Raw genomic sequence first — 25,672 nt, forward strand, 5'->3', positions numbered from 1 at the left:
CCAAGGCACTTGACAATTTTAGTAAATATACAAAAATATATTTATTTAGTCATGGCTTAGGAAATTAAAATCAGTTCACGAATAACCGCACACCGATGCGTTGTGGCTAATGAGCCTGGGTAAAAAAATACACTCAAGAGTCCTTTTAAACAACAATTAATTAGTCATGTGACAGTCACCTGATTATTTAATGTGGAATAGTCACAAGAGAGAAGACATTTTCGTGATAATTAATGATAGAGAGGAAATATCTCACTAGAACATAAAACAATATATTAAAATAAACAAAATGGATTTTGTTACATAATGTGGAATTTAATCAAATGTGGAAATTTTCTTCTGATTTTGCATTTTCAAATCAGTGCATCACTTTTGGTTACGACAAACCAGGGTTTATTAACGTTAACTAAAAAAACATTAATTTAGTTGCTAAAGCAACATGTCTAATTTTAGTTTAGTTTGGGTTGAAGTACTAACTAAATCGTAATAATGTAAAAAATAATAATAAATCATCTTATCTAGACATTAAAAAAAACTAATTAAATGACAAAAACATAAAATTGCACCAAAAAAAAAAACTTTAATAAAAAAATCAATCTAATACAATATATTACCAAAAACTATAATAGTATATCAATGATACTAAATAAACAGTGCAACACAAACAAAGGCCAATAGTGTTGGTCAACGTCATCAAACTCTCTAAAGTAAAACTTTATAAAAGGCGATTTGAGAGCTAAAGAAGTAAACAACTTAAATTTGGGTCTGTTCCTAATACAAAGCGATCATCATATGACTTCACAATACTAGTGCACAAGTCACATGGACTACTTTAATGACACTTTTATAGCACTTTTTGTTTTGTTTTTTAAGCTTGACAGTCACGGTCACATTGTCACTGTCATTGTTGGCTCAGAAACTGCAAATAATGATAATTTTAGGTTTGCATCTCACCTCTTTTTGCTCACAGCAGATTTTGCACAGCCATTTTGGACTGGAACGACTGATGCTTTGAACGCCACACTTCGTGCACATGTTCTGTGGGGGTGAAACACAAACAAGCCTCAGGAGGCTGCGCAGGTGTAAACGCACTCAGATGGCATTAACCTCCTCTGGAGTTCCATCACTACTGGAAAACAGCCCACACACTAAATATCCCCTGCGGGATCAATAAAGAGTCTATTGATCTTTGTGTCATGCACCAACAAAAAAAAAAAAAAAAAGGCCAGTGCACGGCGACTGCGTCTTTATTTTCCATCATGTCGACTGATTGGCATCCCTCTTAAATGTGCACGTGTCTCAGTATTGGGCAGGGCATAATAAAGATAAGTGCATATCACTCATTCATTTCTGCTTGGTTATTTTTGGACAATCATTATTGGAAGACATACATTAGATAATTGAATGAGGTTGAATGTTTAGCTGTGTCCCAATTCAGAGGCTGCATTCTTCAATGGCTGCATTTGAAGGCGTAGCAGCATGACGAAGGCTGTCCCAATTCGAAGGTTTGAATGCGACCTACATATGCGTCCTTTGTTTCCCAGGCCATGAAGGATAGAACAGAGTGGACCCTTCGTGGCCCAGACTATCCCAAGATTCATTGTCAGCTGGTGAACTGGAATTGTTTTAGAGAAAATGCCAGATTACACTTTTAAATGCAAGTATTTGGTTTCAACTTGCTCGAGTATCTAACAATGCGAATGTTAAAAAAAAAAAAAAAACCTTAAAGGGGGGGTGAAATGCTCATTTTCACTCAATCTCCTGTTAATCTTGAGTACCTATAGAGTAGTATTGCATCCTTCATATCTCCAAAAAGTCTTTAGTTTTATTATATTTATAAAAGAAAGATAGGCTGTACCGAGACTTTCCGGAAAAAAACGAGCGGCTGGAGGCGGGCCGTGTGGGCGAAGCCAGAGCCATAGAGAGAATCCGTCGATCTGGGCTTTGTTTATAAAACATTCATCTTAGCTGTGCTAACGCGCCGAGCTAGTAACACACAGAGACAATAGAAGCAGTTTTACTCACCGAACCTTTATCATTGTGACTGCTCGATCCTTAAGCATTAGACGATCTGCAAATCCGTCGATCTGGGCTTTGTTTATAAAACAAGCATCGTCGAAATGCAGGGAACAACAGTCTTACACAACTCCGTTTATGCTCAGGAAAAACAAACTCCATCCACTGGTGCCTTAACGTTGGGTTCTTTGGGAATCTGTGCAGGGTTGTCTTACCCTGGCAACCAAAAACACACTTCTTTGGTGACATTGGCTTCCCAAAAGCTTCCCAAAAGCTTCCCAAAAGCCGAGCATAGCGCTTTGATGGCAAACTGCTTTCGCTCTCTCTCTCTGGTCTTACCGGAGAAGTGCCCTTAGGACCCATATAAGGAAATTCCGTTACATCTGACGTCACACATGCCCATACTCGAAAAAAACTTTCCGAAACTTGTGACAAACCGGAAGGACAATTTTTGGCACAGAAATACTCCTTCAAACGTACAATTTAATTTTTGAAACTTTGTCCATGTTTAGCATGGGAATCCAACTCTTTAACAGTGTAAAAAACTCAGTATGCATGAAATAGCATTTCACCCCCCCTTTAAAGTCCGTGTGAACCGGAAGTTGCAAACGACTTTTCTCCAGTGTTGTGACGTATTTCCCAGTGAAAAGGAATATTGAACAGAGGGCAGGGTTTTACTCTAGCGCTCCTCCTCTCCATCTCTCACTCAAAACAGACTAACGGTTTGAGGGGTATGGTTAAGCGTTTCCCAACCCAAGCTGTCAAACCTACATCATCAGAGAAGGAACGCCATTCCAGACCGGAAGTAACTTTTCAGACTTTGATTAAACATTACGACGGCAAACAATTTTTTTTCTGTGTATTAACTTGCACGGATTATTTTTTCACCACAAGACTAGTAATATGCGCTAACAAAGTAAATAGGGTCAATTTTGATTTCAGTTGGACTTTAAAGTGGTTCAAATTGGCATATCTACTAAGATGTGATTTTATAGATAGTTTACACTCTTTATTTTGCACATAAATGAACCAAGATGATCATATTTAAACAGGTTGTGAACCGTGTTTTGTTTTCAAAACGTCAACGGCAGCCGTCACATGTTTCCATCCAATGTTGCGAATTTAACTTATGCGCAAAATTAGAATATCGCATAAAATATAAAGCACCGAACAAAATCACCAAACTGGCACTAAATATCACTAAGAAAAATGGAAGTAGCTGCAGTAGGAGAAGCAACTGTATATAATATAATGTATATAATATAATTACTTGCGTCTCAGAGCACGCAGACGAAACGCAATAAAGCAAAATCTTGTTTTCTGAGACGGATGCTGCTGTTTGGGAGCGCAGTCATGTACGGCAGTTCTGGAAGGTAATTCTGGCATTTCAGATGCTCTGCAACAAGATCGGTCCGCTGGTTTGTCTAGTTAAGCCGTACCATCGCAGAAGTATTTTTTGATTGAGGAATTTATTCTGAAAACGTGTTTCCGTCATTATTTATGCGCATGTTTTCTTATCGAAAAACCCCCAAATCCGACTCAATTGAGCGCATGCATTTCTTCTGTTCATTTTAAGAATTTATTGTCATCTTGGCACAGTTTTTAAGCGATATTCCAAAATGCAAGTGGATGGAAACATAGCTACAGCTATTAGGCGACAAAAGCAATCCTCCTTTGGCTAGACCGTCCCATTTTCATCGCTGATAATTTACTCTCCCCGATGTCATCCAAGATATCCATGTCTTTCTTTCTTCAGTCGAAAAGAAATTAAGGTTTTTGAGGAAAACATTCCAGGATTTTTCTCCATATAATGGACTTCAATGGCAACCAACGGTTCAAATGTCCATCTCAATGCGGCTTCAAAGTCTCGACACGATCCCAGACTAGAAATAAGGGTCTTATCAAGCGAAACGATCGGTCATTTTCTAAAAAAAATGATATATACAGTGCTATGCATAAGTGAATACACCCATGCTAAAGTTGACTAAAAAGAGGAATAAAAAAATCTTATTTTGGAAAATACATGGTGCATAAGTGAGTACACCCCTATGTTAAATTCCCATAGAGGCAGGCAGATTTTTATTTTTAAGTATTTTTTTTATTTTTTTTTTAGGATACTATGCATCCTGATAAAGTTCCCTTGGCCTTTGGAATTAAAATAGCCCCACATCATCACATAGCCTTCACCATACCTAGAGATTGGCATGGTTTTATTTCAGTTAGCCTAAAAGCTGGTTTGATTTGCATTGAGTGATGATCTTATGGAAAGTACCCCATGCCAATCTCTAGGTATGGTGAAGGCTATGTGATGATGTGGGGCTATTTTAATTCCAAAGGCCAAGGGAACTTTATCAGGATGCATAGTATCCTAAAAAAAAATTAAAAAAAATACTTAAAAATAAAAATCTGCCTGCCTCTATGGGAATTTAACATAGGGGTGTACTCACTTATGCACCATGTATTTTAAGGAAGAACATTTATTTATTTACGATACATTATTCATTCACAAAGAAAATTGGTGTCCTTAAAGGTTGGATTTTTCCTAATTTTTTAAATTAAGGCATTAAGTTCAATTTCCAAAATATGATTTTTTATTCCTCTTTTTAGTCAACTTTAGCATGGGTGTATTCACTTATGCATTGCACTGTATATACTTTTTAACCACAAATGCTCGTCGTGTACCATCTCTGAGATGCCACGCATTGCGTCATCACGTTGGAAAGGTCACGCGTCACGTCATCTAAGTTATTTGTCTGTGTACTGAGTTCAGAAAGGTAGGGAAGGGTGAAAAATTCCATCTCATTTTCTCTTCCAACTTCAAAATCGTCCGACATCTTTGTTTTAATTTAGTATTATTATTTATTTTATTTTTTTCGTGACCTTTCCAACGTGATGACGTAATACGTGGCGCATCTCAGAGATGGTACAAGACAGGCATTTGTGGTTAAAAAATAGTGTATATATATATATATATATATATATATATATATATATATATATATATATAAAATTTTTGTATTTTTTTTTATAGAAAATGACAGATCGTTTCGCTAGATAAGACCCTTATTTCTCGACTGGGATCGTTTTGAGACTTTGAAGCTGCATTGAGACGGACATTTGAACCTTCTTTGAACATTGGAATAGTTGGTTGCCATTGAAGTCCATTCTGTGTAGAAAAATCCTGGAATGATTTCCTCAAAAACCTTAATTTCTTTTCGACTGAAGAAAGAAAGACATGAACATCTTGGATGACATCGGGGTGAGTAAATTATCAGCAAAATCTTTTTTAAAAGTGAACTAATCCTTTAACAACGCTCAGTGTGGACTTCGAAGGATGCAGCCTCTGAATTGGGACCCAGCACAAGTGTACCTTTTTACACTCGGCACACACGACCGCACTGACGCCCGCGAGGCCGAACTGCTGACCGCAGAGTAAGCAACGGGAGTATCCGTCACCACAGGCCGTCTGCTTCATGCTGTCCAGGCGGTTTACCAGACGCCTGCGGGACGAAAAACAACAAAGTATAACATCAGCAGCACACTCTCCTTTAAGTGATTAAATACCTAATGCATTGATGAAAAGAACTGAGAGTGAAGGCGTTTTGCAAGCAAAGTGCTGAGAGAGAGAGAAAAAGAGAGTGAGAAAGAAGGCAGTGCCGTTCTTGTTTAGTTAGCACTATTAATTTCTTCCAGCACATTCCTCGGCTGACTCTTGGCTCGTAAAAAAAGCTTAAACACACTCGTCTTCTCAATCACTTGGACAGATGTGCTTGGGCTGAATTGCCCTGCAGAATGAGAGGAAGCTATTAGGCAATGTCCCTCTGTCACGGGGTCTCAGGTGTTGGTCAATATTGCTTTTGTCCAGTCCAGTTCTGTGTGCGCTAATGTGATAGCTTTCATAGGATGGAGGGAACTGACCCTGCGGTTCTTATGAAAACAGGTTTGGTCAACCAATGGAAGAACTTTTTGAAAAGTCACAACTTTTGCAAATGCATATGTCCTGTTAGCTAGTGCAGAAATTACACACTGTATCAAGAAAAGTCACATTTATTTATGCAGCGCTTTATGCAATACAGTTTGTTTCAACAGTGTTAATGTTATAAAATTAATCAATTATGCAAATAATTTAATTTCAGCTGTAAGGACAAGTGTCATTATTCAGCTAAAGTTAGTTCAATGTTGATTCAATAAGTGTCAAAGTCGTAAAGTCAGTGTCATTCAGCTCAATTCAGTTCAAATTTTGTTTTCATCTGATAGTGTCAGTGCATCGATAATATTAATGAATATCAATTGTCTTTTAAACCCTAACTTTTGCTACTTAGTTTCAGATGTTTCTCCTAATATGCCACATGAGGAATAAAAAAATGGAAACATGACCTCAGAGCCCCCAAAAAAAAAAAAAATCATGCTGATACAATAAAACAAAATCGATCAAGCAAGAAGCTTCAGCAAAGTCTATTTGTCTCTATTAATTGTATAGCTTCCTGGAACAGACATTTGGGATAATTGTTTTAGGCAGAGGAAAATTTCATTGCACAGACATTGTTTGTCCATATCTTAAGAGACATGGAGTTCATTATGACTGACTTCACCTAAAATATCAAAGTTGTCTCAGTTGTTACTCATATTTCTTGAAATAAATAAAAAATAGACACAAATGTAAATGCGTGTGCATGTGTATGTGTGATATGTAATAGTATTTGAGTTTATTGCCATATCAGCATCCATGTCACATATGTAACAGGAAAGCTTACTTACTGCTGATTTAAGCCCATCTAGACAAACTAAACTAAATATATCGCAAACTTCATCTCTTTCTTGACCCAAGAAATGATAAAAAATGTGTTCTCATCGAACAGCCGAAGTACAAATTGTACAGTAAAAACACTGCTTATTATTTAACATCACACCTCACATAACAAATGAAATATTACCTGACATATACCCGATTTTTAAAATGTTTTTAAAAGAAGTCTCTTCTGTTCATCAAGTCTGTGAAATATTATTATAATTTAAAATACTGTAGCTGTTTTCTATGTGAATATATTTAAACATGTAATTATTCCTGTGATCAAAGCTGAATTTTCAGCATCATTACTCCAGTCTTCAGTGTCACATGATCCTTCAGAAATCACTCTAATATGATGAGTTGCTGCTCAAGAAATATTTATGATTATTATCAGTGTTGAATACGGTTGTGCTGCTTCATATTTTTGGGGAAATTGTGATACTTTTTTTCAGGATTCTTTGATGAATGCAAAGTTCAAAAGAATAGAATTTAATTGAAATTGTTACTTTTGATCAGTTTAATCCCTCCTCGCTGAATAAAAGCATTCACTTCTTTTGTCTTTACAAAACAGGTCCCATTGGTGTCCAGGAGAGACAACTAACAAATTAAAGAGATCTCAATCGGGAACAGAACAAAAAGACGACTTTAAATCGACGTCTCACCCAATCCTCTCTTGCTCCATGGCCTCCATCATCTTGGCTCTCGCCAGTACGCTGTTGATAATTTCCTTCTCCTCATCCGTCAGCTCCTCGGTTCCAATAGCGGACTCCATCTGCCTGCCGTACATCTCACAGCCCGTCCTGAACACACAAGCATAATAATCAAACACACAAACACATCTGCAGCGCCGAATGCTTAAACACACGAGCGAAACCTCCCATCTGTCCATATTATTACCCAATCACAATCAACAACAGAGGGGATTTTAGAGGAGCGCCATACGGAAACGCATCAGTCGGGAAACAAATGTTTAAAGGTAAAGCAATCACGACAGCTGTTTTGTGCTTTATCTCCAGTGAAAGTGAAATCTGCTCGGTGCCTTTTGACATTACAGCATGTCATATCATTAATGAGTCAATGCACCGCTCTTTCCGGCATGTTGGGCAAATGCTATTTCGTCCCCACAGAGATGCTCGAACCACTGATTGAAAATGTCGAGGTGACGGAGGACATGACTGATTGCCACCTGAGGGTGAAATGAAGAGGAGGAGGACACAGAGACTGAATAAAGGGGAAATAGAGGGAGAGTGATGATCAGAAATTACATCACACTCTCACCAGTGCTGTCACTATTCATCTCATCAGCTGTTTCTATACGTTGGAAAGCATATTCCTGGCGTCTCTAGGGGCCTACTGGGTTTACCGAAACATCAACAACAAAAATCAAACGTGTTTGCGTTAGCCATGCTGAAAACCCTGCTGAGATTAATACCAAATGCTGACGACGACAAAAACATCAGCCTTGCACTCTAATCTGAGCTACATACAAATACATCCAATGCAGACGGAGACACGTTTATGGAGCGATAAACAAATAAAAGGAAGGAACCGGGAGACGTTTCGCTCTACAGCTTAACCAGATTTATTACAAGCAACACAATTTGTCTTGGTACTGAGCACATCTTTTTGGCTTCGATATAAAAGCAATTAGTAAGAAATCTTCTATAATTATGTGTGCGAGCTTCTCTCGTTTGACTTGGTTATCATTTTTATAAAGTATTTTCCATTTATTTGGTGTGGACGTTTCACAGTCTTTTATTAAGCAACGTCTGAAAACCCATTTGTCACAGACTATAATAGGTTAGGAGCCGGTCCATGTCTTTCTGGTTGGGTCAGTTGTTGGGTGCAGTGCATCAATGTGCCCTAAATGTCATTTTCTATGCTGGAACATCAGGACATTGATTGCATTATTGTACTAATGGCTAAATCAAAATCAATATCGATGAGCCATGAAATATAGGCAGTCTCATGAAAAGCGAGCACAGCTGCGGAAATCTCTGGCTGAGTTTGATACAAACACACTAAACCTTCAACTTAACAATCTTAAAAATACATTTTCTAATTAGAGCCAATAAAGTTCTAATAAGATGCCAAAAGTTTTAGTGCCTTAACCCTATAAAGCCTACTGTATCATATTTGATACACAAATATATCAGGCCTCTAAATTATCAACATGATCAGAACTTTTGCTGTTGCACAAAATCTGCTCCATGCCTTCTGTCGTCTGATTGATAGTTTATACTCTTTTTTTTTTTTTTTTAGCAAGTATAAAAACCTTTTAGTTTAATTGCAAAATCGTCCTGAAGCTGAATTATGATCATCAGGTTTATTTGTGCATCTCTCAATCATCATTGTATAGCAATGCATTAAAAACTACAGAGCTTTGATCATAAAACCAAGCATTTCAATAAACCAAACTGCATATTTTAGCTCAGTTTGTTCCTCTGAAAAATATTGAGGTTTTTTTCCCTCCATATTTGAGCCACAAAAGCCTGATTTTTCAAATATGATACAAAACAAAATGAAATACAAAACCAAAGAAAAACTCACATGCAAACTTGTTCTTAATATTTTGTCTAAAGGCTCAATAAACAGTTCCATTTTCTTTTTTTTCTTTCTTTTTTTTCTTTTTCTGACTATTATTTAAAGCTGCAGTCCGCAGTTTTTCCTCTTTGTCGCCATCTCTGTTCGAAATCTGCAATTGCAGTTATTCGCGGAATTATCAACTTTACGTGCGTTGTGGCTCGGCTCTGCACAGCGTGGATGAATCCAGTGTTTTGAGGAGAATGTGCGGCTGTCAGTCACCGCGACGGTGTGGATACTGGCATTCGCAATCACAGATTCTACTTTTTGGAAGTATGACCAACAAAAGAATTTTCACCGGAAAATGTCGTATGATCAAATAAGTAGCATCCACTTTTGTTCTGACCCACTAAGGGGAAAAAAGCATTGCAGTAAATCGCGCCGATTAAATCTAACGATTAGTTAGTTAGTTAGTTAGTTAGTTAAAGTTTATTTCGGTCAACTTCAAGAAAAAAAAAATAAAGAAAAACAATTTACAAGCAAACATAGAAAACAAACATTAAGTTAAATTGTAAACAATATTTAAAAGAGAGAAAAAAAAAGTTGATCGACCGAAAAGGTGTCGGCTGAAGCTTATGCTTATTGCGCCGATCCTTTTTACATAACATTTATTTTACACACAACACCAAGTCCCAAAGTCATCAAGCATACAATGACTAAGAAGAAAAAGAAGCTAAATTCATTCAGTTTTGTATAATGTGATTTTTTTTTTTTTTAAATAATTTCTTGAAACTACTAATGGATTTACATATTTTCAATTCATCATCGAGACTATTCCACAGTTTAACCCCCTGAACAGACAGACATCTCTGTTTGACATTAGTTCTGATTTGAGGTTTGCTGAACATAAGTGTTCCTCTGAGCTCATAAGGAGTAGATTTAATCTGAAACAAGTTCTGGACACAGTCTGGAAATTTACTATTTATTATTTTATACATTATTTTGGCTATTTTAAATTCCACCAAGTCATTAAATTTTAATAGGTTGGAATTCATAAATAACTTGTTTGTTGGGTGATAATAATCTGTTTTATTTATAATTCGTATTGCACGTTTTTGCAGAATAACAATTGGTTTTATTATTGTTTTGTATGTATTTCCCCAGATCTCTACACAGTAAGTCATGTATGGCACTATTAGAGACTGGTACAATATGTTGAGGGCCTTTGTATCAAGAATGTGTTTTGTTTTAGACAGGATAGCCAGTGTTTTAGAAATTTTTGACTTTATATAGGTTATGTGAGATTTCCAGCTGATCTTGCGGTCAATGATGATACCTAAGAATTTAATTTCATTTACCAATTCTAGTTCAAATTTATCAATTCTTATCTGGACTTTTGTATTTATTTGTTTATTACTAAATAGAATAAATTTAGTTTTATCTATATTTAGTGACAGTTTATTAACATCAAACCATTTTTTAAATGTTTTCATTTCTGCTTCCACTGTGTCCAGAAGCTGTCCCAAATTCTGATTGGAACAAAATAAAGTTGTATCATCAGCAAATAAAACACAATTTAATTGAGTAGACACATTACAAATGTCATTGATATATAATAAAAATAGTTTTGGTCCAAGGACTGATCCCTGAGGAACCCCACAAGTGACCCTCTGAAGCTCTGACCTGTCATTGGTGAACTGCACAAACTGAAATCTATTCCTGAGATAGTCACTAATCCATCTTTGTGCAACGCCCCTGATACCATATATTTCAAGTTTTTTTAATAATATTTTATGATCAATGGTATCAAATGCTTTTTTTAAGTCTATAAAAATTCCAACTGAGTAATTTTTATTTTCTATTGCAGAGGTCAGTTTTTCAACCAGCTCTATTACAGCCATTTCCGTGGATCGATTTGCTTGGAAGCCATATTGATGATCGTTTAATAGTTTATATTTTTCAATAAAACTGTCTAATCTTGTTTCAAATAGTTTTTCTAATATTTTTGAAAATTGTGGAAGGAGGGAAATTGGTCTGTAATTTGAGAATAAATGGCTGTCACCATTTTTGTAGATGGGGATGACTTTAGCTGTTTTCATATTGTCCGGAAAAACACCAGTTTGGAGAGATAAGTTAAAAACATAAGTTAATGGTTTAACAACAAATGTCATAACATCCTTAACTAGTGCCATGTCTATATCATTAAAATCTGTTGATTTTTTATTTTTAAATGTATTTATTATATTTATTATTTCATTTTCATCTACTGACTTTAGAAATATTGAGTTTGTATTTGATTTAATTATGTCAACATCCACACCTACTTTTGATTCTGGTTGCACAATATTATTTGCTAAATTGGCACCTACATTTACAAAATAATTATTGAATTATCGATTATCATATCACGTCAAACCGTGCAAATTATACTTTGTTCTCAAATTGTTAATGTTAACAACATCAGCATTGCGTGACTACATTTAATGCCCTTCTGATTTTTATCCATGTTTTCGCATGGGCCGGTTGCAGTCTCTTATTTTCTCCGAAGTCCGAAGTCTTTACAACGGGTGAATCTCTAGTTGTCACTGGTGATTGTCGTTTGAACCTTTCTGGATCCGCCATCAAATTGATAAGTTTAATTATATCAAGTGCTGTGAGAAAAGGCTATAAATCTCCACCTCCAGCATCCTCACAGTCATAGCCGGCTAGCCGAGACTCTTCTTTATGTGGACAGATGTCACGTAAAGACATGCTCAAATTTCCCGCGGAAATCCACCAGTACCACTGGAATTAAAAACATTATTACAAGATTACCATTTTGAATCGAGCTACGGCAAGCAGAGAGTTTTGAACACTGGCTGGTTATGTACTTGCTCAAAAAATTATTTTGGATCATTTTTAACCCAAAAAAGCTACGGACTGCAGCTTTAAGGAACCCAGAAACCAAAACAGATCTGAAGAACCTATAATGAAACATCAAGAGCATTTATAATCTTCAAAGAACCATATAGCATAAGAATAATTAGTTATTTGTAGCAGAGATGGAGGCCAACAGACCTTCACTGTCCATCTGATTTCACATATTAAACCTAAATGCCACATCATTGTGCTCTGGAACCAGATTAGACATTTGGCACATGATCAGCACACCTGGATTTGGCAAACGCCACTTCTTTTCCACACCTGCCCGCGGTTGCAAACATCCCTGCACACATCCACAATCTATATCCTCAGCTGCTTCAGCGTGGCTGATATTACTGCCTATAATACACTCCAGTGAGCTCTTGTGCTGTGATTTATATACGCCTTGGGGCTTGTAGACCCCCAACCACCCGGCCACTTCTAGCAAAAACACCTGCTCCATTCCTTCACATGCCCTTTTTCCAAACCAGTCCTGAGTTTCCAGAATACAGTAGGCCTATTTAACCACATCAAGGTAAGTAATCTTACAGGTTAACGAGATGTGGGATAATGATGCTTGGATTAATTGGGGCATCGAGTGGGTGGTAATCGGAGAGATGTGCTGGTTTAAACACACAAGGTGGACTGTAATCATATCAAAGAAGAATTAATGGACCAAAAGTAGTTTTAAACATGATGATTAAGATGCTTAATCATGTAAAGTGCTGTTGTTTGCATCTTTTTGTAATTTGGATACATTGTGTTGCATCTTGCATGTGGCAACAACAGTCATGGAAAGACCCTCACCCTCATGTTGTTCCAACCCTTTTTTGTTCTCGTAAAACATGCAAATAAACTAATTTGAAATCACCTTTACATAGACTTTTTTTCTTAGAGGCAGCGCTTTCACAATACACACACCTTTACCTAAAACATGATGTTAATGATTATAATATCTTCATGTCTTCTAGTCACATTTAGCATATTAGAGCTGGATAATAATATAGCTTGAATTTTGCGATGACACAATTTTGCTAGTTTATATCGCCCTTTTTAAGTAAACCGTATGTATGTGGTTAAAGTTGGACACACTTGTACATCTAACTTTATATAAAGATCTGGGCGATAATATAGTTAATTTTTTTTGATGAAATCAAAAAACAGGAAGTTGAAATTTGCTATTATATAGTATTACAACTCAGGACCTTTAACTTATGTACCTAAGTGGGCCTGCAAACAATGCACATGTATTAATGGCATACTAACCAAACAATCACTAACAAGGCACTGCTCGATTATGCAAAATAATGATTAGCACATAATGCGAAGTGCATATTACAGTAGTAAAGCTCTCATATTAAAATTAAAAGGTTCATTTTTGTGGTGTGTTAGTGTGCACTTTACTCTTCTAGTAGCTTTACTAGTTAAAGGAGAACTCCGGTCAATTTTAACATTGAGCTCATTTTTTTGTAAATTTGGAGTGCTGTCAATACAGAGAACAACGACAGAAATCGGTGTTGCCTACACCGTGTTATCCTCTTTTTAAAATTTGCACCCTGTTGACTTAAATGGGGCAAGTTTTAAACCTGCTTTTAGCCTCTTAACATCCTTGATGTGTCATTACAAGTGCCCAGCCATGTTGAGTGAACACGGTGAATCTGACTGCAGTAGATGTGAAAGATATGAATAAAAGTGATGTTAATTCAGCCAGCGCACATACCTGTATTTACATCCTGTTTTCGGTCAAAGTCCACAGTAGTCGATTGTCGAGTTCGCGCAGTTAGTTAGTTACCTATAATCACGCGCGTGAACTCGACAGTCGACTACTGTGGACTTTGACCGAAAACAGGAAGTAAATACAGGTATGTGCGCTGGCTGAAAAAACATCACTTTTATTCATATCTTTCACATCTACTGCAGTCAGATTCACCGCGTTCACTCTGAAGGAATCACTCACATGGCTGGGCACTTGTAATGACACATCAAGGATGTTAAGAGGCTAAAAGCAGGTTTAAAACTTGCCCCATTTAAAGGTGCATTAAGCAACATTTCATGTTAAAAATACCCGTTTTTCTAACCCATACATGCTTAAACAATTGCCTGATGGGCTGAATGAGCCCTTCTCTGATCACTGCGATTGCCTCTATAATCCTGTACAGTAAAATAAATAAGAGGGATTCGGGTCGGAATTTGAGACTGGGCGTGACGTCATGCGCGTTCAGTTGCAGTGTTGCAGTTTCGCTTGTCGCCAGAGGGGGCATAGTTCTGCAAAAACTCAGAGACTTGCGCAATGCACCTTTAAGTCAACAGGGTGCAAATTTTAAAAAGAGGATAACACGGTGTAGGCAACACCGATTTTTGTCGTTGTTCTCTGTACTGACAGCACTCCAAATTTACAATAAAATGAGCTCAATGTTAAAATTGACTGGAGTTCTCCTTTAAGCCACAGGACAGGGTTATTATCATTACCTAAAACCATTAAAAAAAACAGTAAGCCATGCTGCTAATGTGGGTGATGAGGATTCAAATCCAGCTTGACTTTTCCACTATATTATCCACATCATTTCTCATTTGTCATCTCTCTACTTTCAATAAAATGGCCTAAAAAGTTATTTACAAAATGTACTTTGATTCTTCTGCAGACATAACCAATAAATCAGGTGTTAGGAAGCTTTCATAACAGGAAAGAAAAGGCGCGCTTAGCAAGCAGCTCCGGAACACAGCGATGCCAGGTTTGCCTTGCTGCGCTGCCAAGAGGAAAAACCCATGTCACTTAGAATTCATCAGCAGCTGCCGAGCAGGAGGAGCGTCACTAGCCCACGGAAACGCTCTACAAATTGACGTGAAGTAAAAAGAAACAGAGGCGTTTTAGTTCCACAATACAATGTGGTCCTCGAAGGGATTTTACAGCGCGCTTCCTATGCACTTGCGAGCGAGTGTCTGTGTGCATGTCCATTGTAAAAGGCCCAACGAGCTGGAAAATGGATTTGAACAAAGCCACACAAAAAAATAATCTCTTTTGCAGGAAATAGAGGTGAAAAGATCAATCTAACTTAAGGAAAGCAGAAAAGAAAGGCTGTATACATCATCTCACTTAAGACTTGATTTATAAGAAGCATTTAATGCAACAAGGAAAGTTGCCTGTGACATTTCTTATAATTCACCACCACGATGCTGTCAACCGAAAGTGCATGTATAAAATTTTAAAGCGCCTTGATACACCGTATCTGACCTACTTAACTTATTCCCGTAACACACACTCTTCTCACAGAAAGCACACTAACACACCATCAGCATCAGCACGCACGAGATCATCCACCTACTCTAGACGTTGAGAGCTTCACTGGTAAGAAGCGGCTTACCAGATTACTGAGAACCCCAACAAGTTTATCCCTTTACCGCCATTTTGATGAGTCTCCCTTTGAGTAAACGGATGCAGAACAGTGATAAATCCACAGCTATGTGGCATGGTGGAGATGCAGAGCTGACAGTGGACTGTCAAAGAGGGTTACCGTTATTTTTACACGCCTTTGAGCAGTGAAAGTATTCAATGGGGGAGATATTTTCGACGCAGCCCCTCAGCAAAGTGAGAGGAGTACCTCAAGGCTCTGTTTCGGGTCCTCTGTAGCTCTGATTAGACAGTAAAAGGAGAATGTTAAAGTCAACATTAAATAAAAATTGACTCCTAATTCATGTTTCTGGTCTTATTGTAATGATTTAGTGGTGCACAATCTTTCATCACAATGTAATACTTCTTGTTTCCCCTTTGATGGCTGACATCACCAATCCCTCCCTGACATACAGAAACCACATTTCACCACTCAAACCATTTCTGGCAGATAAAATAATGCATGTTCCTGGTCTTATAGTGAATGATTCATTAATGCACATTATTGTAAAGAAAGAAATATTTTCACGTCCTCATAAGTTTTCCTCAAATCTGTCGGAACTTGCTCGGCTCAATAAACGTACATTTTCTGACTATATGTCAGGCTTTACAGGGTTAATACATAGCAGTAGTGATCAGATTAGCTGTGGAGTATCTAACATTGCCTACATTTAATTTTCAGCACTGACTCGAGTAAGTAGACACTGCCATTAAGTGTTAACAGCCATGTTCTGGATGGTTTGTACTTTCAGTTCTGATAGCTGAGAGCCACTAATCCTACACATACAGCCAGTCAAGCGTTCAGGAATTAGAGAAAGATCTGAGCTGAAAGAATGCTGGAGTTTAGACTTTGACTATAAGAAACCTGGATGGGACGCAATCATGACCTATTCTTCATCCCATGGAGCCCGAGGCCAAGCGCACTGCATGCACCATAACTGCACGTTTTCTGAGATTGCCTTTTCTTTTCAATGATCAGACTATGCAAAATGTTGCACTGCTTTTATATGCAAAGGAAAAGGGTGTTTTTAAGCTGAAACTTTCTCCTCTTTAAGAACAAAAAACTGTTTTCCATTGTAGATGTGTCTGTCAAGCAACATTTATTGCCTTTGAATGCCGTCAGATCCCGGTCTCGCACACAAAAGCATGTCCCAGAGAGAAAAGACTCAACTTCCCATTACATAACGCACACTCATCATGAGCCTTTTGAGGATGTTGTTTCAAAAGCCCTATGAGCTGTTCACAACTATTTGATGTGCTGTCTCATTCGATGCTAAGCAACTCAGAGCCAATTTGAATCCAAGCACTAAAAACTGAGTGCAAACAACCTGCCGAGAATGATGTAAAATTTAACATGACGCCTAGGAACCTTTTGCATTACAGCATTTAAATCCCATTTGCCCGCCAGCACACCAAACTCCACCAAACTCATGCATGCAAAAGAAGAGTGGCACAAAGTCAGAATCAATTCCAAACACATCACGTCATTAATTGCACACCATGCATGAACGTCTCTGCCATCTGTGTTGCTTTGCAATGTTGAAGCATCTATGCATACAGTACTCTACAGTGATGTCTAATAATAGAGCTCGCTGCCACGACAGGTCCAAGATTTACAAACATTTGTTTTAATGAAAATTGTCCATCAAAGCTTTTATAGACATGCATATCATTCTGAACGGATGCATTTGACAAATTCCGCTACAACTTCACCTAAATGGTTTAAATGCAATTAAATGCAAGGCCTCTGTGCACATACATGATTCAGTCTATATTACAGCAATACACATTCTGGACTATGTGGATATTTGTGTTGAATTATGAGAGCCCTGTAAGTTGATGCAAGCTGTCAGTGATGTGAAGTCACTCACCGCCACTGATGGTGAGATGCTCTCCTCGGCTCAGCAGCAGTACAGATGAAGATGTGTGTCTCTCTCCTCCACACTGGTGCAGGAATGATGCTTTAATACTGTCTTTAGGGAGAAGAAAAGCCAAACCCCCACCCCCTCCTATCTGACCGAGCTGCGCTGTGATCCAATGAGAAAGAAAGAGCAGAAATCATTTACACGGCACATACCTGATGAAGATGATGATGATGATGATGGTAGTCAACAATTTTTCAAATCCACCTCCTCCGCCTGCCTTCCTTCCTATAGGCCTGTAACCCATTGTGTTATTACTATTATTTGTACACATGCATAGCAACATTCTGTTTTATATACATCTTATCCAGTTTTGTTTTCCAGTGAGAACGCTTTTCTCTCTTTCTTTTCAATCACTGTCTTTTACCTCGGCTCATTAGTTTTAAAAGGTCACGTTCGCCTCTGTGCGAGCGAAATGACCAATTATGCTATAATTTGTTATAATTAGAAATTATAACAGTCGTCAGTGAACGAGTGACATCATGAGATTCTACTGCCCCCTTGTGATTACATTTGTAGTGAATGATCCTTACAAAACATTTACCATGGTAACCACAATTTGTCAAAACAATAGAGTTACTGCAGAAAAACTCTGAAAAATAATAAAAATAATGACAAAAATGCAGGTTAGTGGACAACACATTCGTTTTGCTATTGTTAAATAAAGCTAATTAAAATTTGTTTCTGTTAATTGAAATAACACTGAAATAAAACAATAAATTTTAATGAAAATTAGAGTGTCGACTGAAATAAGTTTAAGTATGAATTATGAAAATTTCAAACACTGAAATTTAAATAATGCTAAATGGAAATATTTAACACAAAACTAATAAAAATGACTAAAGCACAAAACACAATTATTAAAGCATAAATAAGATGAAAAACTTAAACTTTGAAAAACTTAAATAAAAATTGCTGCCTGAAATAAAATAAGTTTAAGTAGTACAACTACTAAAACTGAAATAAATATAATTTAAAGCTAAACGGAAACAAAAATAATAATAAAAATCCACTTAAATTATTAATTTAAACTAAAATTTAAAAGAAAACAATGTATAAAAATAAAAGCTAATCGAAAATATTACTAAAACTGAAATAAATATCAATTAAAGCTAAATGGAAATATTTAAAACTAAAACTAAAAAATATATATGCATGTATTGTTTATAAATGCATATATTTAGAAAACTAAAAAAAATGACTACAATAGTAGTAAATAACACTGAAATAAGAGTGCATCTCATAAACCGAAAGTGTGATCATTCGTGACTGCTGTTGCTTAAAAGCCCACAGTAGTTTGGTTCCCCTCAGCATGACCATCGATCTGTAATACTTTGGGGACGGGATTCATTCAGACGTTGGAAACAAGCTTCCACAGGTCAGAGATCCTGCTGGACAGGGTCAAATGAAATGAAAGTGGAGGATGAGAGTGAGCAGAATGAGAAAAAGAGCATCTCAAGAGGCACGTGAGACAGTAACATCGTGACAGCAAGAGAATAGAGAGACACAGATTGAAAAATGACAGTGACAGAGTGATCTGACCCTTTACAACTGCTATTCTTATTTCTTATTATTTTCTATTTTTATACATATGCGCCGTAGTACTACTTTTATATATAGCTATTTTAAAAAAAATGGTCCCCCAATAACTTTGCAAATTCTGTCTTATTTCAACTAACAATGAATAGTTGTATTTTTTATTAAAGGGGTGGTTAATTATGATTTGACTTTTCTAACTTTAGTTAGTGTGTAATGTTGCTGTTTGATCATAAACAACATCTGCAAAGTTACAACGCTCAAAGTTCAAAGCAAAGGGAGATATTTGCTTTTAAAGAAATCACTTTTTAAGGACTACAACAAACAGCTGGTAGAGACTACACCACATTCCTCCCGGGTTAGTGACATCACCAACCCTAAAATTTACATAAACCCCGCCCCCGGAACACGATTTATAGATTATCAAGACAGAATATGCTAATCAATGACTAGAAGATAACTACACATCAGCTGCATAAATTCATCAACTAACCATTCAGAAATGTCCTGTTGCTTCTACATGTTGGCACTTCTTCTTGAGTCTCTCCATCATTGTCTGAATCAGGTTTGAACATAAAAGGCTAAACGTTTTTTCAATTTTCAGTGCATGTCTGTGTGAGTGCAAGCTGTTGAAGCTCCGCCCCCTGTGCCGGGAGCAGCAGCTCATTTGCATTTAAAGGAACAGACACAAAACGGTGTGTTTTTGCTCACCCTCAAAAAGTGACAATTTTAACATGCTATATAAAAATATCTGTGGGGTATTTTGAGCTAAAACTTCACATACACACTCTGGGGACATCAGAGACTTATTTTACCCTTATATTAGAGACTTATTAATCCCTCTAGCAAATAAAAATGTGTAGGTCTTTTATTCCAAATGCTGTTAAAATTCTCAACTCTGCAAGTAACTGATAATCCAAATGATTATAGCATGAAATGTGATTATTTATTTATTTCTTATGAAATGCGATCTGTCTGTTTTTATGTCTCTGTTTCTTATTATTGTTTGTATATTTATTTGAATGGCTGGTGATCCAAAGACAATTTTCCACCTCGGTGGACAATAAAGATATTACAATTACATCTTGTGAAAAGGGCATTATACCACCCCTTTAACTAACGATAACAAAGATGGATAAACACTGTAACAAATATATTGTTTATTGTTAGTAAACTCTACTATTGTTGTAAAGTGTTACCAGAATATGTCTAGCAGTAACTCATCTGGTCCTGAATCTCCACCTGCTCTTTAAGCAGAGCCGCTCTTCATTATCAAACACTGCATCAGGTTAACCTTTTCCCGTTTTATCAGGACGCCAGTCAATAACGTCTCGCGGCTGTGTCCTCGACTGCTCTGGCTCTTGATATCTCATGTGTTCTGTACAAACAAGGCCATAATTAAACCTCAAACACAACTAGCAGATGATTATTCTCAACTTACATTATTTCTACAGATGCCTAAAAACATCAAAGGTTGATTCTTATTTCTATTATCAATTTAGAGTAATAATACATAAAAGCAACTGTTTCTAAATCTGTATCTTGTGATTTAAACTAAAAACCTTGGATGTGCACATCACTGCATTATTTATTCAAATTCAAGTTGTTTTAATTACAACCCAGATTTTGCTCTCAAATCTCATGAGATTTAATGCAGTTCTTATGTTGTTAAAAATAGACACAAATGAGTCAATAGTTACAGTCATACAGTAAGAGTTTCATAGCTATAAACGAACATAGATTTTGTGAAATATTTGAGTGCACACTGAGATCTTTTATTGCAGAATATGGTATATATTGGTAAATCTGAGCACAGTTTGAGATGTTGAGCTCTTTTCTGAAACTGTGAGATTCATCTTTTTATCAGGAGAAACTTCAGGCTTCAACAACAACAACAACAACAAAAAGTCTTGATTGTACATTTTTGCATTTACATTACGTTACATTTATGCATTTAGCATAGATGCTTTCATCCAAAGCGACTTACAAAAGAAGAACTAAAGCAATTAGTCAAAGTGCAAACAATAATAGTAACCTACAATGCCACGATTATTAATAGTTTGCCGTTATGTGACAGTCACAGAGATCTGGAGTGCAAAACATATGCCTGTCAATTTTCCATCTCAAAAGAAAAAACTAAAATATGTATGTGAACAAAATTTGAGTTTTGGGACCTGCTGCAGTAAAAACAATAGGACATTTAAAGTGCCTTAAAGGGTTAGTTGGACATTATCCCATGATTTACTCAGCCTCAGGCCATTCTAGGTGTATATGACTTTCGGTAACACTTTATTTTATAGTGTCCTTGTTATGTTACATGCATTTACCATAGTAACTAACCCTCAACCAAACCCTAACCCTATAGTAAATACATGCAGTTGTTTAATATTACTCAGTACTTAAATAACTAATTACACTGTAACAATGACATCTTAAAATAAAGTATAACCTGACTTTCTACTTTCAGCCGAACACAGGAGGGAGGGAGGGAGGGAAGGAAGGAAGGAAGGAAGGAAGGAAGGAAGGAAGGAAGGAAGGAAGGAAGGAAGGAAGGAAGGAAGGAAGGAAGGAAGGAAGGAAGGAAGGAAGGAAGGAAGGAAGGAAGGAAGGAAGGAAGGAAGGAAGGAAGGAAGGAAGGAAGGAAGGAAGGAAGGAAGGAAGGAAGGAAGGAAGGAAGGAAGGAAGGAAGGAAGGAAGGAAGGAAGGAAGGAAGGAAGGAAGGAAGGAAGGAAGGAAGGAAGGAAGGAAGGAAGGAAGGAAGGAAGGAAGGAAGGAAGGAAGGAAGGAAGGAAGGAAGGAAGGAAGGAAGGAAGGAAGGAAGGAAGGAAGGAAGGAAGGATGGATGGATGGATGGATGGATGGATGGATGGATGGAAGGATGGATGGATGGATGGATGGATGGATGGATGGATGGATGGATGGATGGATGGATGGATGGATGGATGGATGGATGGATGGATGGATGGATGGATGGATGGATGGATGGATGGATGGATGGATGGATGGATGGATGGATGGATGGATGGATGGATGGATGGATTTTATTTGTCCTCGAGAGGAAATTTGTTTCCACCGTAGATGCGTACATAATACAAACACACATAACATATTAAGAACATAAACATATTAAAAAAACAAAAAAAAAACAAGAGAGCATACATGACGTATCAATGGCCGATTTCCTATGTATTTAGAGCTTGTATAGATACAGGAACAAAACTCTTACTAAACTTGGCCTTTCTGCACATCGGTAACCTAAAATATTTGTAAAGTGGATGTTCTGAGTCATTTAAGATTTTTTGTGCCTTTCGCAATGTGAATGTCGAGACACTATCTGATAAATTAGGGGTAGGGATACCAATAATTTGACTTGCTAAATGAGTTATCTTTAAGAATTTGTTCTTGTTGATAACTGTAAGCATATGAAAAATAACAAATGGCACCATAAGTAAGGACTGGCTCAATAATACTGTGATACAGAAGCAAAAGAAGACGTGGCTGAACAGACAAGTGCCTAAGTTTACGAATAGCTGTCAGTCTTTGTTGAGTGTGCTGGTTGAAATTGAGATTTTGATCCAAAATAATGCCAAGATATTTGAAATGCTCTACTCTCTCAACTATCTCTACTAAAAGCACTTCCATCCATCATAAAAGTAAGAAGGTCAAATAAGAAAGTACACCTAGAATGGCTTGAGGGAGAGTAAATTAAGGGACAATTTAAATTTTTGGGTGAACTAATCCTTTAAATGTACTAAAACAGTGATATTAACAGATCAAATTTAGTACTTATTGATGATTCATACTATATACGGGAGAGCAGATGCGCACAGAATATGATAGATGGGTAAGTGTTTTCTTCATAATGGTTTTCTATGGAAAAACGCTCAACGAGAAACTGAAACTTCCCTGTACATAGCATTCATCATTAATAAGGTGTATATTGAATTTTGTCTTTCAATATCACTGTCTTTATACACTACCGTTCAAAAGTTTGAGGTCAGTAAGATTTTTTTAATGTTTTTAAAAGAAGTCTCTTCTGCTCACCAAGGCTGCATTTATTTGATAAAAAACAATAAAAAAAAAAACAGTAATATTGTGAAATATTGTGCCAATTTAAAATGACTGTTTTCTATTTTAATATATTTTAAAGTGTAATTTATTCCTGTGATCAAAGCTGAATTTTCAGCATCATTACTCCAGTCTTCAGTGTCACATGATCCTTCAGAAATCATTCTAATATGATGATTTGATGCTCAAAAAACATTCAATATTATTATCAATGTTGAAAACAGTTTCAAAATTCTTTGATGAATAGAAAGTTCAAAAGAACAGCATTTATTTAAAATAGAATTTTTGTAACATTATAAATGTCTTTACTGTAACTTTTGATCCTTGAACTCATCCTTGATGAATAAAAATATAGATTTATTTTATTTCTTTCCCCCAAAAATTAAATTTAAATTCTTACTGACCCCAAACTTTTGAAGGGTAGTGTTTAATGTTACAAAAGCTTTAGATTTCAGATAAATGCTGTTCTTTTGAACTTTCTATTCATCAAAGCATCATGAAATAAAAATGTAAAAAACTGTTTTCAACATTGATAATAATCATAAATGTTTCTTGAGCATAATATCATCATATTAGAATGATTTCTGAAGGATCATGCGACACTGAAAACTGGAGTAATGATGCTGAAAATTCAGCTTTGATCACAGAAATAAATTACACTTTACTGTATATTCACATAGAAAACAGCTGTTACCGTTACAATATTACCGTTTTTGTTTGTATTTTTAATCAAATAAATGCAGCCTTGGTGAGCAGAAGATACTTCTTTTAAAAACATTAAAAATCTTACTGACCCCAAACTTTTGAACGGTAGTGTACATTAGTGCTTAATACAAACCTTGTAAAAAATAACTGGCGGGCCTCGTTTTCTTCCCTTCCAGATGTGTGTTCATGTAAGGTTGTGATGAACAAGATTTTATGAGAAACATCTCTTGTAATTTTTCCTTCTTATGTGCTTATCTATATCTCCAGCAGAGTCTTTACTCTTGGTTATTGTGAGCAGATTCACCTTGAGTCCATGTGGCTTGCCAGTAAAATCCAGATCTGCTGTCATGAGTTTGGTTCACAGCCCTGCAGTGAAACAGCTGCACAATCTCCACAGCGCTCAGCCAGCTGCGCAACATAAAAATAGAGTCCAGCACAACAAAACCTATTAGCTTCAGTCCATCGCATTTGACCATCGTATTACATTTAATGTGAGATTTGTCAGAAAGTGTCCATGCAACATCTACACCGTTACCTGTTTGTCACGCTCATTCAAGTCTCGAAGGAAGAGAAAACTACAAAATATCATCCGTGCATCCAACATTAAACTCATCAATTGCACAGGACTCAACCATGAAGATGTGAGCTTCTTGTTTATTGTTATCAAGGAGTTCATGTTGGTTAATTGCATCGATAGCCGAACAACACGATCAACCCTATTAGCTTCTGTAAGGCTCACCGTCTGGCACGAGAAGAGATGCTGCTGGGTTAAACATACAGTATATCTTAATGGCAATTACATATGTTTAGTAAGTACATTCTCCTCTACAAGATATTCATGTACAATATACAAGTTTAAAAAATATAGTTTGCATTGAGTTCCACAACCGTTTCGTTCTCGTCACGATGACAAAAAATTCACATTAGTTGCTTTGGACCGTAATGCTTTCCGTGGAGCGACTTTGTTTGTTTGTTTGTTTCAAAAGAAAGAAAAAGAAAAAGATGTTGGTCACTGACACACACACACACACACATAAACAGATGACATCATTGAGACAAAGCGAGAAAAGAAAAACCAGAAGACCGGACTTCAAAAAGCAAACAAACAGCAGTATTTTTGAAGATACAAACACACTCACACACTTCAGGACAATAAACACACTACAGGACGGCAGATACACACATGATGGGCTGAGAAAACCAACTCAAAGAGCACCTACTTTTTGTATTTTAAATGTGTAAGGAATCATCACTCAAGGTGAAGAAAGCGAGAAAGTCAAGGCCAAATAATATGAACGTAACGGAGCACAAGACACTGAAGGCCGTGAACGAAGACATGTTGCTGAGGAAAAGAAGCACTTGCGAAAATGTTAAAATACTGCTGACGTTGAGCACAACAAGCAACGTTAGATGGACGAGAGTTAAAGAGTTAGTGAGGCAAGCAAAGATTAAAGTGTTAAAACTAGGAAAGATGAAAAATTAGAAGAGAAAATGAAGGCATGTGACCTGGCAAAAACAACTCATCCAAAAGTCAAGTTTGTCCATCATAGAGGGCCCAAATAACACTTTAAAACCCTTAATTATATCCACAAGCTGGAAATCATCAGGGTTACAAATGTGCAGTCACTTTTAAAACAGTGATTTGGAAATTAAGTTCATACGGTGAATTGACGTAAATAAGCGATTTCTTTTTTTTTTGTTGCTTTTTTTTTTTTTTTTTTTGAAACAGCAAAATATCATTAAAAAATAATAAGAAACAGGTTTCGCAGCTGCTGGGTGGCCTGATGCAGCGGAACAATTCAGTAACACAAACAAGCCAGTGAC

The 25,672-nt window shown here is 36.7% G+C and overlaps 1 protein-coding gene across 2 annotated transcripts in view; it reads right to left on the reverse strand.

Annotated features, from left to right (window-relative positions):
- Positions 1-24,677, reverse strand: part of rph3aa (rabphilin 3A homolog (mouse), a) — a 35,761-nt gene extending 11,084 nt beyond the window's left edge. The window contains exons 1-7 of one of the 2 annotated variants that reach the window (XM_079861179.1): positions 24,384-24,677; positions 24,153-24,256; positions 20,275-20,453; positions 17,489-17,644; positions 7,468-7,605; positions 5,387-5,516; positions 955-1,038 (exon numbers count right to left, since the gene is read on the reverse strand). In XM_079861179.1, coding sequence (XP_079717305.1) covers positions 955-1,038; positions 5,387-5,516; positions 7,468-7,592 — 339 coding nt within the window. In that variant the 5' untranslated portion in view covers positions 7,593-7,605; positions 17,489-17,644; positions 20,275-20,453; positions 24,153-24,256; positions 24,384-24,677. Of the gene's footprint in view, positions 1-954; positions 1,039-5,386; positions 5,517-7,467; positions 7,606-17,488; positions 17,664-20,274; positions 20,454-24,152; positions 24,257-24,383 lie in introns of those variants that run through there. The other variant, XM_079861178.1, reaches the window with a different exon arrangement.
- Positions 24,678-25,672: the final 995 nt, after the last annotated feature.

The sequence above is a fragment of the Squalius cephalus genome (genome assembly GCF_949319135.1).
Source record: "Squalius cephalus genome assembly, chromosome: 24".
NCBI lineage: Eukaryota > Metazoa > Chordata > Actinopteri > Cypriniformes > Leuciscidae > Squalius > Squalius cephalus.